The 17,237-nt window shown below is 35.8% G+C and overlaps 1 protein-coding gene across 1 annotated transcript; it reads right to left on the bottom strand.

The window, feature by feature from the left end:
* Positions 1-647: 647 nt before the first annotated feature.
* Positions 648-15,964, bottom strand: LOC113201518 (C-type lectin domain family 4 member A-like). The gene is made up of 6 exons (XM_026415276.2): positions 15,716-15,964; positions 14,480-14,596; positions 8,134-8,244; positions 6,055-6,206; positions 4,710-4,825; positions 648-2,973 (listed from the first exon to the last, which is right to left on the bottom strand). The coding sequence occupies exons 1-6, from the start codon at positions 15,795-15,797 to the stop codon at positions 2,829-2,831; spliced, it is 723 nt and encodes a 240-aa protein (XP_026271061.1). The 5' UTR covers positions 15,798-15,964; the 3' UTR covers positions 648-2,828.
* Positions 15,965-17,237: the final 1,273 nt, after the last annotated feature.

Here is a 17,237-nt window from a genome sequence, read left to right as displayed (position 1 = left end):
ACAAGAGTGTTCCTAGATGTTAACACAAATGAATTAAAAACACATCCACACAAAAACCCACATAAGAGGCCAAACAAAAACTTCATTCCTACGTGTCAAACATTAGAAGCAATCAACATGTACTTCAATAGATGAATAAACTATGGTAGAATATTTTCCTGCAATAAAAAGAAATGTCAACAGGACATAAAATAAAAAAGAGGAATCTTAATGCATATTACTAAGTGTAAGAAGACATCAGAAGAATCTGTGTAATGATCCAACTTATGACAATCTGTAAAAAACAAAAGCATAAAAATCAGTAAATTCCAGGAATTTTCAAGAAGAAATGGATAGTAACTGAAACACAGAGAAATTTATGGCAGTTATATTATTCTCTATAATACTGTGATGCGAAAACATTCTATTCCTGCGAACATTTCAAAGAAATATAAATGCACAGTCACAAAAAAAGTCATGTAAAAGAAGAAGCTTTATTCAGGATGGTAAGATATAGAAATAATTCAAAGTTTACCCAACAGCAAATCAGATAAACAGATCATGTTACAATGAAACACAATTCCATAAAAAAATTGAATCTACCAATGAAAAAAATACAAAAAAAACCTTAGGAGAATCTCACAAACATACTGAGATAAAGAAAGTAAAAAGAAAAAGCAAACTCTGATATCTTTTTATATGGAATTTGAAAAGCAGGAAACACAACGTTGCATTCAGACAGTTAGGACAGGGAACACTGGGCAATGCTAGAAATCTTTATTGTAGATAATCATGGTGGTTACAGGTTTGCATGCACTTGACAAAATCATGGAACTATACTCGGAAAGTGTGTGCCTTTTACTTATGTAAACTATAGCTCAATAAAATCTAGTCACTAAAACTAATATATTTTCTTAAATCCATCAGGATTCCATTGGACAAATAATTACAAATTTATTAGTCTTCACAATAAAACTTCACAGTAGGCTATGCTGTAAAAACAGTTGATTCAGTGACCCACAAAGAACTTAAATAACCAGGTCCTTCCCATGGCTCTACTCTGCCATCCATGGTGTTTATATCATTTGAAGGCCAGTTCCCCTTGTGGTTACAGAATGACTGTCAGTAGTGAACAGGACCTTTCATGTTCATTAGGAGAGGGAGATTCATTCCCTGATTCCTCAGAGAAACGGAAGAAGCAATTTCTTAGCAAGACTAACAATTCATGATATTCCTAAACCAGCTACTATTATGATTGCATTGTTGACTTGGATTAATCCATATTCACTTACAGCATCCAAAGTCACATGAGATTCAAGAAAGAAATTAAACAATATTGAAATATTGTTTTTGAGGAAGAAGGGATGAATAGACAGCAAACATGAACCACAGTCCTCAAAGCTGGTTCCTCATTTTAAAAATTCCATTTACAACATTTTTAACTGCTCCAAAGCACTTCATCCAAAATTTTATTACACAATATTTCATCAAAACTTTACACTGAACAATTGCTTTAATACCGCTGGACTGTGCCTCAATATTTCTTCTGTCCTTGAATAATTGAACTCATCCCTAGGAAGTGTGTACAACTGATGATGTTCATGTAGGCAAAGAAAGGACTACTAATCGGTTTTAAGTCAGCTTATTTGCTACTGTGACCAAAATACCTGACAAAAAAACTATTTTAGAGGAAGAAAAATTCATCTGAGGCTCATGCTTTCAAAGGTCTCAGTCCATAGATGGCCAGCTCCCATTGCTCTGGGCCTGAAGTGAAATAGACCATCAGAGGAGAAAGGTGTAGAGGAGGAAGTGGCTCAGGACATGCCCACCAGGAAGCAAAGAGAAAGAGAAACAACAGAACTCCTCCCACCACAACAAAATACCAACCTCAAAGGCACACCCTCAGTGACTCACCTTTTTCATCCACACCCTACATGCCTACAGTTACCATTTATTCAGTCTCTATCAGAGGATTAATGCACTGATTGGGTGAAGGCTCTCACAGCCCAATCATTTCAACACTAAATTTTCTTTCACTGTCACACACATGAGCTTTTTAGAGACATCTCATATCTAAGCTGTAACATAATCCATGTTTCATAATTAAAATCATCTCAATAAAATGTATATCCAAAGGGTTCTGGAGGGTTGTCAGTTGTCAGCAGATCTCCACCTTCAGAGAAATCAGCCAGCTTCAACATTATCATTTCTCCAAAATGATACTCACGTGAAAGTACTCTCCCCAGTACTGAACATTCTGCCCAAAGCCTTAGTGCCTTAATACCATAACTATTGTATTACTTTTTACAATCCTTTTCAGTGATTAGCACTCAGTAGGATGGATTCTAATTCTATATCGCTCTTTAAACACAAACCTCACATAAAACCTGTTCACACACATTGATGCAAAGATGCTCTAGAGAAAAATAAGTTAAAAACACCAGAACACACTCATACAACACAAAGTAGAGTGAAGAGAAGAGTTCCAGTACTGGCTAGACACAGGATTAAATATTTCACTTCTGTTCAATTACTCTCTTCATTGAGGCAGTCAAAGGCATTTTGAGTAAAATGTATCTTTTGAAAATTCTGTATCATCATTATGGTACAGAAATAATATGGATTAAACTCATTGTACATTAAGTAAAAGCCCTCCCACAATTATTGTATTAGGTGCTTTTCAGAAAATAAACTGATAAATTCCATATACAACACAGCATTTCCTCAAAAGTGGAATAGTTGACCACATACCTAAATGTCTATGGAATGTCTTTCATAAACAAGAACTTATGAGCTACTTCTAGAATAATGAATGAAAATCCAAACACATTTCCATGAAAAGTGTTGATTCATAAGTAGATCTTCATCATTTCACAAACTGATAGTTGTTTTTCACAAGGTGCATCATTCCAGCCCCATTGCAATGATGTAGGACGATGATTTACTATTACACAATGCTCATCACTATGACTTGGCTCACCTGGATGCCAGAATCTGAATCAGAGAAAAAGGATGAAGTTATTCTTCCAAGACTGATTTTAAAGGGGTTAGAGTCAGTTATGGGGTCAGAGGCTGGGGTGGAACTTTGGGGAAGTCAGGGTCAGATATGCCCAGACCAACCTTCCCCAATTCTCATGCAGTTTCTCCTCCACCAACACCTCTGGCATTTATCTTGAAATTTGCGCCGTCATCACTCATATTTTCTCAAACCTTATTGTACTAAACATTTGACCCAAAGTTACCCACAGGCTCTCCTCTAAACATAGGCCCTGTTGCCAGGGGACTGTCAATCCATGGGCTTTTCTTATATGATAAAGGGAAGTCACCATGGTCCCATGTATCAATATAGGCTTTTTTTCCTTTTTTAATGGGATGACTTTGAAGTCTGGAGAACTAGTTAAACCTCTAGATCTTCTACTTATTCCTGTTTTCTAGGTCAATTAATTTAATTTCTTGGATTCTCAGTTTACCCATCTAAAAACTGGACCAGAGTAACAGCACTACATATTTCACAAAGAAGATATAAGGATCAAAGGTGGGAGTATACTAATGTATTTAAATGCCTTTAAAGATTACATAAATATGAGATATTATAATAGTATCCAAATGTAAGATTTTTGCTTTATAAGAAATATTAAATCATAATAATATCAATAATATTTAAAAACTTGATTTTTTTTATTTCTTCTTTTATTTTTTTTTTTGTTATTATAAAATCAGCTTTATGTTAATTGATTTTGCCCAAAATGTAAGTTTTTTTTTTTTTGTTTTTGTTTTTGTTTTTTTTTTTTATTGGTCAGTCATTCATAACATTACATAGTTCTTAATACATCATATTACACGGTTTGATTCAAGTGGATTATGAACTCCCGCTTTTACCCCGTATACAGATTGCTGTATCACATCAGTTTCCCTTCCATTGATTGACATATTGCCTTTCTAGATTCTGATGTATTCTGCTGTCTGTCCTATTCTCTACTATCCCCCTCCCTCCCCTCCCCTCCCCTCCCCTCCCCTCCCTTTCTCTCTCTACCCCTTCTACTGTAAATCATTTCTTCCATTTGTATTAACTTGTCTTACCCCTCCTTTCCTCTTATATGACATTTTGTATAACCCTGAGGATCGCCTTCCATTTCCATGCAATTTCCCTTCTCACTCCCTTTCCCTCCCACCTCTCATCCCTGTTTAATGTAAATCTTCTTCTCAAGCTCTTCGTCCCACAAATAGAATCAACAAATGGGACTTACTCAAACTAAAAAGTTTTTTCTCAGCAAAAGAAACAATAAGAGAGATAAACAGGGAGCCTACATCCTGGGAACAAATCTTTACTCCACACACTTCAGATAGAGCCCTAATAACCAGAATATACAAAGAACTCAAAAAATTAGACAATAAGACAACAAAAACTTGATTTTTAAACACAGAGAATAAATAGAGTTTTTTAAAAGCAAAGTAGAATCCACCTGGTTCTGAAGACTATAGGTGGGTGATCTTTCTTAGCTGCACTATCTATACTCTCCAAACTGAATTTCCTCAGTGCTATCTATAATAGGAAAAATAATGTGTGCCTCCTAGGGTTCTGTGATAATTTCATGAGGTAATAAAATTGATTAACTGTGTGTGCAACAGGACAAGAGTGAGCTGTTTTAGTTTCAGAACTGATGCTGGAACACTCTAAACTTCCTGCATGACACAGGACCCAGGATTCCTTTATCGAATTCTCTACTCACGTGGCACTTTGATTGTATGGGGTCTGATCAACCCATTGCCAGTGTCCTTGACCCTCTGGATCTGTTAGCCCCACAAAATAAGCAGATTTTTTATCCATATACTGAGTGAGGAAATCCTAAAGGAAAAGAAAAAGAAAAGAAGTCATAGGCTCTAGATACTCAGCTTGAACTGAGGTGTTTTTTTCTTAATTTGCCAAATTATGCTATGTACTGGTATTAATATAACAGAATGAAGCCTGCTCTCATGTGTAAACATAATTCACCAATAAAAATAATTTTAAAAGAATTTTGGTGATTTATTTCTTCTTTCTTATTTTAATAGTAAAATCTATCAGATAACTTGATAATTTGACACATATACACAGTGCATAATAATCAAATTGGTGTAGTTAACATTTCCATCTTCTTTATGTATTTTTAAAGATTTTACTAACAACTAATAATTATACATATTTAAAGGTACAGTGTGATTTTTCAACTGAACTCTTTATGGTCATACACAAGTGAAAACAAAAGGAGATGATTCAGGAATAACCAGATGGGGACCTCAGAACTGCAGGTCTTTGAGCACACAAGGATCAAAGACATCATCTGTGAGCTTTAATTTTATTAAATATGGAAGCAATTCCTATCTACAATCATAATGAATTTCCATCTCAAATTCACTTTCCCTCTTTTCTTCACTGAGAGAACATCCTTCAAAATTGTGCATAAGAAAATTCTTACAAATTTAATCATTTTCCTTTTTTAACATCATGAATTTTTTGTACCAGAAATTGAACCCAGGAGTGCTTAACCACTGAGCCACATCCCCACCCTTTCTTATATTTCAATTAGGGACAGGGTCTTGATAAATTGCTTAAGGCCTTGCTGCATTTCAGAGGATTGCTTTGAACTTGAGATTCTCCTCTCTCAACCTCCAAGCCCCTGGGATTACAAGCATGTACCACAACAACCAGCACTTCACAGTTCTTAAAATTTCACTCTTGATTGCTGATTATGAATCTCTTGATTGAACTTTGCCTATTCAAGTTGATTCTCCTTTCTGTTAAGCACTTGATAATTCAGAAAACTGTTATATATTGAAATAACCAACTGCTGTTATAGGCAGAAACATTTTCATCCTTTCACTAAACCCTCAGGTCTTACATGTTGAATGCCACAATATCCCTGGGGGTAGGTTAGTTACACTGAAGAAGGTACAAGGTGTGGCATTTGAAGGCTGAGGGAGCCTCTCCTATCTGTCTTATGGAAAGTCTTCTGCCACATCATCAATATCCCTTCTTAGCAAAGACATGTACCAAAGTGAGACAGGCTCATGACTCCATTGTCTCTTAGAAAGTACCTGCTCTTCCTTGCTGTTGATCACCACCAGATGAGCCTCCATTCGAGAGCAGTTCTCCTGACTCTCATTCCAAGATTTTGCATCAGTAGAAAAAAAGTAGCAACTGGAACTAAATGACTTCCATTTCTCTGGGCAACAACTCCAGACTTTTCCTTTATTGGCCAGAAGGGCAAATAGGTGTGTTATATGAAAATGTATTTTTAAAGTGTATGTATTATTAAAGTTACAAACCTAAGGAAATAGCATGGAAGTTGCAACTCCAATATTCACCGAGATATAACAAGGAGACTCCTTTCCTCAGGTGCCAAGGAGCCAAGTTGACTCCAACAGGCAGTAATGTGTCAAGGACCCCTTCACCTGCTAGACTGGTATCAGAAAAAAAAACAGCAAAATATAATGTTTAAATAAAACTCAGACTCCAAAACCTCAAAATAAAAATGTTCAAGTTTCAACAGAAAAAATTAATCATACTAAGGACCGGGAAGTTTTCAAATTTAGTAAAAAAATGATAATCAGTAGATATAAAAAAACTAAATAACAAAAATGTTAGAATTATCTTTCAAAGATTTTAAAGCAACCATGATAAAAATGCTTCAACAAGAAGATACAAACAATCCTGAAACAAAGGAAAATCCCTAAGCAACTCAGTGAGTCCCTGTCTCAAAATTAAAAATTAAAAAAGGGCTGGGATGTGGTCAGTAGTCTGGGACCCCAGGATTCAATCCAAGTAAATATCCCCCCTCAAAAAAAAAACAAACAAAAGAAAAAATAGACTAAATAAAAACACAGAAGATTTTTTAAATGGATATTTTATCATTGAAAAATATAATAACCTTTTAAAAGCTTAGCAGACTTCCTTTGGCCTCAATCTGCCACTCCTTCCTGAATCTTTAGCCTGCAAGTTACCCAGACCAAATTTTGGACTTATCAAGCCCTCAAGATTGCATGAGCCAAGTTCTTAAAATAAATATCCATATTCATATTGCTTCTGTTCTTCTGGAGAGCCCTAACGTAACACTCCACCCTAATGAACAGAAAGCATGACTCCTCCACCCTAAATAAAATATTATCTACACACAGCAACCTCCTTGTGAACTCTGTAGTCTGGGAATAGGAGAGGAAATATATTTACAATGGAGAAACCTGACAAACACTACCTGGGGTAATCAAGTTTGGCATCAATAGTCAAAAATCACTTTGATAATGCAAACACTTAAAACGATGTGATGAAAATAGCTTTTTACATCTGTGAGCCTCTTCCCAAAAACAAATAATCCCCATATAATCATTAGAAAAACTTCAACTTTTAATAGAGGGTCAACCGATAATACATAGAACAGTATTCCCCAAAATTGTTAAGAGTTATCAAAAACAAGGAAGTTCTGAAAAACTATCACAGCAAAGATAAATTTAAAGAGAGATGACAACTAAATGTAATGTGGGGGACTGCATGGGACTTTAGTATAGAAAAAGTACAATAGTTGAAAATTTAGAAAATCAAGAACTTTTGGCTAGAGAGGTGGCTCAGTGATAAAGACTTGCCTAGCGTGTGTGAAATCCTGAGATTAATTCCTAGAACCAAAGGGAAAAAATCATGAATTTAGTTATAAAAACATCAATATTGGTTCATTTGTCATAACAAATGTCCTTACTTAGGCTTGTGTCCAAGGGGGGGGGGGGGTAAAATAGAATCTTTTAATATTATCTGCTCAATTTTTCTGTAAACATAAAAATGTTTTAAAACAGTGTATTTTAATGTAAAATAGTCACATTCACAATAATGTATTCATCATCATTTTTATCAAGTTGTTATAACCAACAGATGAGAAAAAGAGTAGCCTTGCACAGAAACCTCAGAAAGAAGCACTGGCTGAAGAAATACAATAGCAATAAATCCTTTTTTACAATCAAGAAAACTTTAAATATATAAGAATTTCAGGTGTTATGTATTGTAAACTTGTAGCTTAGAATGATCATGAGACTCCTCTTCTTAGTGTAATCTACCTAGAAATCATAAATATTGATTTGGGATCCTTAATTATATAGTCAGCAACTGAACTCTAGGCACAGTGAATTTACCTTCCACGGTTGAATTGTTTCTTACACAGGTTAAATTTGTGTAAATTGGGGTCTTCATAGAAACTTTATAGTTCTTTTCTTCAAGAAGCTGAGAATATTTTTTAAAGAAAACTGGAAAATAGAATAAAAACAAATCATTTTCCTGGTAGCATTAGGTCATTACTCTTTTTATTAAAGTTTTTTTTTAATTGTAGATGGACACAATACCTTTATTTGATTTATTTATTTTTATGTGGTGCTGAGGATTGAACTCAGTGCTTCAAATATGCGAGACGAGCATTCTACCACTGAGCCACAGCCCCAAACCAGGTCATTTCTCTTTACTGTTGCTTTCTTGCATTCGACACAGAAACAAAATCTACAAATGTCTTATTACCTAAATGGACATAGCAGGACACGAAAACTTTCCCCATGACCTCACAGTCAACAGGCCTAATCCTACTGTTTTTGAAATTTTAGGTAGCTCCAGGAATAGTTAAAAGATGAGGAGTTAGAAGAGGACATGACAGTTCCATCATAATGGGATCTAAAGGAACTTATCTACAGTCTCCTTCAATACCTAACATAAGATGCAAATGAAGACCAAATCTTGGGAAGGGAATGGAGTTCAAATAAATTCATTTAAGAATTTTCACACAATAGACTTAAAGATAAGAACCATATGATCATCTCAATAGACGCAGAAAAAAGCATTTGACAAAATACCCCTTCATATTCAAAACACTAGAAAAACTAGGAATAACAGGAACATATCTCAACATTGTACAAAATATCTATGCTAAGCCCCAGGCCAATATCATTCTAAATGGAGAAAAATTGAAAGCATCTCCTCTAAAAATGGGAACAAGACAGGGATGCCCTCTTTCACCACTTCTATTTAACATCATTCTTAAAACACTGGCCAGAGCAATTAAACAGATGAAAGAAATTAAAGGGATACAGATAGGAAAAGAAGAACTCAAATTAGCACTAATTACCAATGATTAATTACCAATATGATTCTATACCTAGAAGACTCAAAAATTCCACCAGAAAGCTTCTAGAACTAGTAAATGAATTCAGCAAAGTAGTAAGATACAAAATCAATACCCATAAATCAAAGGCATTTCTGTATATCAGTGACAAATCCTCTGAAAGGGAAATAAGGAAAACCACCCCATTTTCAATAGCCTCAAAAAAAATAAAATACTTAGGAACCAATCTAACAAAAGAAATGAAAGACCTCTACAATGAAAACTACAGAACGCTAAAGACAGAAATTAAAGAAGACCTTAAAGAGATGGTAAGATCTCCCTTGTTCTTAGATATGCAGAATTAATATTATCAAAATGATTATACTACCAAAACCATTATACAGATTTAATACAATTCCAATCAAAATCCCAATGGCATTACTCATAGAAATAGAAAAAGCAGTCATGAAATTCATCTGGAAAAATAAGAAACCCAGAAAAGCTAAAACAATCCTTAGCAAGAAGAATGAAGCAGGTGGCATCCCTATACCAGATATTATCCTGAAGTGATAAAAGATACTATGGAGTAATAGTAACAAAAACAGTATGGGATTGGCACCAAAACAGACTGGTAGACCACTGGTACAGAACACAGGACACAGAGACTAACCCACATAATTACAATTATCTTATATTACACAAAGGTGCCAAAAGCATGCACTGGAGAAAACATAGCCTCTTCAACAAATGGTGCTGGGAAACTAGAAATCCATATGCAATAAAATGAAATTAAACCCCTATCTCTCACCATGCACAAAACTCAAAGTGGATCAAGGACCTAGGAATTAAACCAGAGACCCTGCGTCTAGTAGAAGAAAAAGTAGGCCCAAATCTCCATCATATCGGATTAGGCCCCTACTTCCTTAACAAGACTCCTATAGTGCAAAAATTAAAATTAAGAATTAATAAATGGGGGGCTGGGGATGTGGCTCAGGCGGTAGCGCGCCCATCTGGCATGCGTGCGGCCCAGGTTCGATCCTCAGCACCACATACCAACAAAGATGTTGTGTCCGCCAAGAACTAAAAAATAAATATTAAAAAAAAATTCTCTCTCTCTCTCTCTCTCCTCTCTCACTCTCTCTTTAAAAAAAAGAATTAATAAATGGGATGAATTCAAACTAAAAAGCTTTTTCTCAGCAAAAGAAACAATCAGTGAAGTGAATAGAGAGCCTAAAGCTTGGGAGCAAATTTTTACCACTTGTACATCAGATAGAGCACTAATATCAAAAGGGTAAACACCAAAAAAGCAAATAACCCAATCAATAAATGGGCCAAGGAACTGAACAGACACTTCTCAGAAGGTGATATATAATCAATCAACAAATATATGAAAAAATATTCAACATCTCTAGCAATTAGAGAAATGCAAATCAAAACTACTCTAAGATTTCATCTCACTCCAGTCAGAATGGTAACTATTAAGAGTGCAAACAACAATAAGTGTTTGCGAGGATGTGGGGGAAAGGCACACTCATACATTGCTGGTGGGACTGCAAAATGGTACAACCAATATGGAAAGCAGTATGTAGATTCCTTGGAAACCTGGGAATGGGAACCACCTTTTGACCCAGCTATCTCTCTTGGTCTATACCCACAAGGCTTAAAAACTGTATACTACAGGGACATAGCCACATTAGTGTTTATAGCAGTACAATTCACAATGACTAAACTGTGGAATCAACCTAGATGCCCTCAGTAGATTAATGGATAAAGAAAATGTGGATATATATACACAATGGAATATTACTTGGCAATGAAATAGAATAAAATCATGGCATTTGCAGGTAAATGGATGGAGTTGGAGAATATAATGCTAAGTGAAGTTAGCCAATCCCAAAAAAACAAATGCCTAATGTTTTCTCTGATATAAGGAGGCTGATATATAGAGGGTTGGGAGGAGGAGCATAGGAAGGTTAGACAAACTCTGGATAAGGCAAAGGTGAGGGTAGAGGAGGGAGGGGGCAAAGAGGTAAAAAAAAAGATGGTGGAATGAGATAGACATCACTACTCTAAGTACGTGTATGAAGAAGACACGAATGGTGTGAATATACTTTGTATATAAGCAGAGATATGAAAAAATGTGCTCTATATATGTGATATGAATTGTAATGCATTCTGCTGTCATAGATAACAAATTAGAGTAAAATATTTTTTTAAAAAAAACAACATATCACACAGAACAATGGAAAAAATAGAGTCAAAAAATAAAAACAATTTAAAATTTTTTTTCATAGCCTGGGACTTTAGGAGAAGGAGGAATTTGCTAATTCTAAGCAGTTCTGGCTTACTTTATTTTTTTTTTTTTTTTTTTTTTTTATTGGTCGTTCATAACATTACATAGTTCTTAATACATCATATTACACGGTTTGATTCAAGTGGATTATGAACTCCCGCTTTTACCCCGTATACAAATTGCTGTATCACATCAGTTACCCTTCCATTGATTGACATAATGCCTTTCTAGTGTCTGATGTATTCTGCTGTCTGTCCTATTGTCTACTATCCCCCCTCCCCTCCCCTCCCCTCCCCTCCCCTTTTCTCTCTCTAGCCCTTCTACTGTAAATCATGTCTTCCATTTGTATTCTCTTGACTTACCCCTCCTTACCTCTTATATGACATTTTGTATAACCCTGAGGATCGTCTGGCTTACTTTAAAGAAAAGAAAAATGTTTTTTAGAAACTTCGAGATTAATCAAGAGGATGTTGTTCTCTTCCTTTTCTGTCCTTTAACTCTCTCCATCACAAATGATTCTAACTCCTAAGTGCACATATCTCTCTCAGATTAAAACTCACCTCACTCCCTAGAAGTTGAATTTTATCTTTTCCCCAACCCTGTTTTGTCCTTGACCCACCTCATTCTGACTTTGGCTTTTACCATTTCACTAAACCCATCCTCGAAATGGGTCATCAGTAACATCGTAGGACCTCTTATTAGTCATCTTTCAAATGGACTTGCAATTCTTCACCACAGTTCTCTCTCTCTTTAACTTTTTAGGACAGTGTTCATTCCTGTCTCTGCCTCATATTTCTTACTTTTGCTGCTTCTACTCTTTTATAAGCTCCTCTTCCTTCATCCATCTATTAAAATATAGTGTTCTCCAGAGTTTCATCCCTGTCCCTACTTCTCATACTAAGTTTTCTTTCAGAGTGATATCATACATTCCCTGGTGTTATCAGCTGCCTGAATAACTTCTAAAACTCAAACCTCACTCCTAAAATACAGAAAAATGATCCTCCTACTAAATAATTACATTTGAGGTTCAGCTCAATGTGTTCAAAACTTAAATCATCATCTTCCAAACGAATCTGCTACTCATCCTATGTTGTCTACCTTTTTGAATGATTCATTATTGCTGAGTTTACTGGGTCAAAATATTAGAGTCACACTTAACTTCCCTGGTTCCCTTAATCACCAGATCTAAATATGCATCAATTGTTGGCTTCCTTGATTATATCTCCTTTATCATTCAAAACTACCTCCTCTTTCTTCACTAACAGTTTCCTTGGATCAGGCTCTCCATGTGCCTCAACGAGATTATCCATTGGCCTTCTAACTTCTTTTTCTAACACCCATTGTCACAGTTAGGTAAAAATAAACTTTCATAATTTTTCCATATCAACTCCTTGCTCAGAATTTTTCAATGGCTTACCATGACTGTGACACACTGAATAAATGGCCTCAAAGTTCCACGCTCCCTGTATTCACATCCCTTTGCACTGTGAATTTACAGCTTCTCCATCAAGATATGGGGTCTGCTTCTCCACCACTTGAATGTGAGTTGCCTTTAAAACTCCATTTAGCCAATAAATGTGCAAAAGAAACTGTGCCAGTTCCAAAATGAGACTTCAACATGTTTGGATTCCTTTCACCCTCAGTCTTGGAAGTCGGTAAGTGGTCATGTGAACAAACCCAGGCTAGCCTGATAAATGATGATGGAAATGTGGTGAAATTGCCCCTGTCATTCCACTTGACATCCTCTTCCTCCATCTATGACTAGTATCTGACATCGTATGCATGAGTGAGGTAGTTTTGAATGATAGGAGATATAATCAAGGAAGCCAACACTTGATGCATATTTAGATCTGGTGATTAAGGGACCCAGGGAAGTTAAGTGTGACTCTAATATTTTGACCTAGTAAACTCAGCTAGGACAGAGGAACTCCCAACTGAAACCAATCTAAATTGGCAAACCTCAGAAGTGGGAGCTAAATATATTGCTCTTTTAACCCACTAAATTTTAGACTAATTTACTTTGTAAAATAATATTTAGGGAAAAAAATCCAAATTCTTTATAATGGTACACAATACTTCATAATCTGTGTCCTGTTCATGTCTGCCCCTAATAACTTCATTTCAAAGTTCTTCAAGTAGCACTATATGTTCCAGTCATGTATGCTTATATTTCTCCAAATATATAATATGTCATACCATTCTTGATAAATACAGTTCTAGATGGCACCTCTTGCAGGAAGCTTACCTCAACATCCTGTGCTCACTTCTTACCTACAGAAAACTTCCCATGCAATGTTGAAAACACTGGTTCTTCTTTTTTTGGAGGTCTCAGTATGTTGCCTGAGCAGGCCTCAGCATCTTGAGTAGTTGGAATTACTGTAAGTATGTGCCCCTGCACCCAGCGAGCCCTGGTTCATTTGACTATTCAGTTTCTTGAGGACAGAATTTGTGACTCTTTCTAGACTCTCTAACATTGTGTGTAGCAAATAGTACAAGGCCATTACCACTTATTGAATGACCAAATTAATGAACAAAATATCTATCCAAAAGTATGCTGAGTTTATGGCTTAAAATTTTGACTAATTCTGAAAGCCAAGATATGCAAAAATATATTTTCTAATTTGGTTTTTAAATCTCACATAATCTTGGGCAGAACAGAAATAATTAGAAGATAATGTATTGGAGAATTCTTCTGGAATATTTCTTTCCATCTCCTTGTCCATTACATACCCCAAAATGTAAGTGTCTGTGAAGTCAAACAGGACTAGATTTATAAGTGCTACTAAGGAAACATTCTGCCCTCACCGAGAGCCTAATACAGAGATGATGCCTCAAAGATTTTACTCTATTATACCAACATGTTTACCCACATATATTCCTCAAATTCTCTAATGAGAATGGATTCCATTATTTTTGTAGGAGAGTAACTAAATCCTAAAAAAGAACAAAATTTCCAATAGATACAACTGAATTTTATCTCCCCAGAGAAATTTTCTTGTTCAGCTATCTGGATAAACACATTGTTAAATGTCAGTTTCTAAGAGAAATCTTCATTTCATTTAAGGCATATATTGATTATTGGTTGAATTGCTATACTTACTGATAAAAGCACCAAAGAATAAGATTGCCAACAGCAGGAAAAGTATCAGCAATGATCCAAGAAGCAGCTTGGGAAAAGCGGGATTACTTTTGAGAGAAGTGGTGTTCTCTTTGGGAGCTGAAGAAGAAATCAAATAATTTTCATCAATAATAAATTCTGTCCTTGTTTTCTCTTCCTCATTTTCTTCTCCTTTTCTATGTGTGACACACAATTACTAATAGTATAAGATTGTAGATAACTTAAAAATAGGAATAGGAATGAAACAATGATGATCACTGTAGAAATTTTATAAAATACATAAAAACACTATTTCCTACCATTGAGAATAACTGTCCTTAATATTTTAATATACATTCTTTCAGCCAGTTTTTTAAAATATTTTTTAGTTGTAGTTGGACGCAGTACATTTATTTTATTTTATGTGGTGCTGAGAATCGAACCCAGGGCCCCGTATGTGCTAGGCAAGCGCTCTATCACTGAGCCACAACCCCAGTCCCTCAGTCAGTTTTTAAAATGTATATTCATATGTGCATTTTTGCCCAATTGACATATCATCAATCTTGATTTGTTAACTACCATTTTCTTTAACACTGCATCATGAATATTTTTTCAAATATTCTTCATTTATACTCTTTATTGTGGTTGCATAGAATTTTTTGTATATTTAAATAATCTTCCAGATTCTTTCCAACTTTACTTTAAAAATATGTGCTGCAGCAGATAAATCTTTTAAAACTATATTTTTAGGAGAAGATCAGCTTTCTTGTTGCCATCTCATAGTTAGAAACCATTTTCAGGTCTGGGAATTAAACACAGTAGGAGAGCACTTCCCTACCATTTATGAGAGCCTCAGCACCGGGTGATTTCAGTTTGGTGGGGAAAAAAGAAAAAGAAAGGAAAAAAATACACACACACACACACACAATATATATACATACAAATCCACTCCAACACACATGGCTGTATATTTGTATGTGGGAGAATATACAATAAAATATAAACATTTGTCCTAAATGGCACCAGTAAGGAAAGTATCATAAATCTTTTCTTTGCCACTTTACGACCCCTCAACCTCTTAATGCTTATCTACAGGCAACAAAATATCAGGGACTCTAGGGTTTCCCAGACACAACCACTCAGAGAACAGCAACTAACATCACCTATGCCTTGCTTATAAACCTTCCCTTCCTCCTTCACCACATCACTAACTCTGACCACCAGAAAATGATTTTTTACCTGCAGGAGAATCTGAATTGGTACCTGAGGACTTCGGTTCATTTTTGAACCTCACTTCAGCATAAGTGATTTCCGAAGCCATACTGCAAAGAGCCCTTCTGCTTTCTTCAGAAAATCTGCGTCATCCCTTCCTTAAAACATCTTATACATGAGATCCAAACATGGTGGTCGACTGCTCTTTCTCTCAACTGGATGAGAGCAGAAGCAATAAATAGGCACATACCCCTGAGACTGTCTCATGAGAATTCAAACCACAGCATGAAACCACTCATTCCACACAGAGAGGTGCAATCACCAGGACCAGCACCATGAGAGTTAGTCTTTAAACAGTAAATACAGCTAAGCAGATGTAACAAAAGCAGGAACTCAAAGGGCAAGGGCAAGAAATAGGAAGGAAAGGAAAAGGGGAAATGAGCAATTTAGAGAAGTCTTTCCTAAGAACTGTGCTCTTGAAACTCATCAGCAAAAAAATAAAATTGGTGTTCCACATTCACCCAACCAACTAACTAAGCAAACACTTGTTCATATTGCATTCACCTCCTCATTTCTGCCTGATCAGGCGGCTTCTTGATATCACATTCTAGGATGATCACTGACACAAATATCAGATGACAGCCTCCCCACATTCAAGAGTCAGCTTCCTGTAGTACGATGGGGAAGACAAAATTTAAATCCTGTTCCTTCTAAAGAAGCTCCTCTGTGCTTTCCCTTGATGTTAATAATTATCTCCATCATGAATCTCTATTCATTTTGCTACTGGTCACCGCCAGAAGTCCTGAAAGCATCTGTCTTTATTAGGTGGTAGAAAAGGAGGCATATTTCATTCCACACTTCTCTTTCCCTTTATTCTCCACATACACCAACAAACAGCTCTAGGAGGTACATAGGAATATTTTGAACAGTTGGGATAATGGCATGGAATTATATGTGAAGGATAAACTTCAACCTAGTGCTAATTTTTTTTCAAAAAGCCAAGAGGAAAACACATCAAAAACTAAAAGTTTCATGTGGGAACTTTCCACAAAACTGATCTCAACTCATGCCCACATTCTTTGCTCTCAGCTTTTCCCAAATGATTCCCCTTCTTTTAGTCTCTCCTACCTAAATTCTCCTCCTCAGCATAATACAGATCTTTATATTTATTTCTGTATCTAAATATATTGAAAACCATGAGTTCCCACTAATAACTCCAATTCCAATCCAATGTCCCAGTTTAGTAAGAAACCTATTGTCCTTTAACTTTGACTTATTCATTTATTTGATTAATCTTCCAGATGTTACTAATCTCCCACTATTGGTACCAGCCCTCTCCTACTAAAGCATCCTTCTCTTCCTGGTTGAGCTCTGATTCCCCAGTCCTAAACCCTGTCCCCAGCACTGATGTTCTCCTCACTCTTCTTGGATATTCCTGAACAGGGCCAGCTAACACCATCCCCAGCGCTCAGACTTCTCACCTTGTTGAGGTTCTAAAACCCTGAGCTGAGCCATCACTTCACAGGAAAACCTCCTTTACTCTGTTTGT

Source organism: Urocitellus parryii, chromosome 5, assembly GCF_045843805.1.
Source record: "Urocitellus parryii isolate mUroPar1 chromosome 5, mUroPar1.hap1, whole genome shotgun sequence".
In the NCBI taxonomy this organism is placed as follows: Eukaryota; Metazoa; Chordata; class Mammalia; order Rodentia; family Sciuridae; genus Urocitellus; species Urocitellus parryii.
Note: the sequence above shows the minus strand (reverse complement) of the source record. Positions and strands in the feature narration are given on the sequence as shown.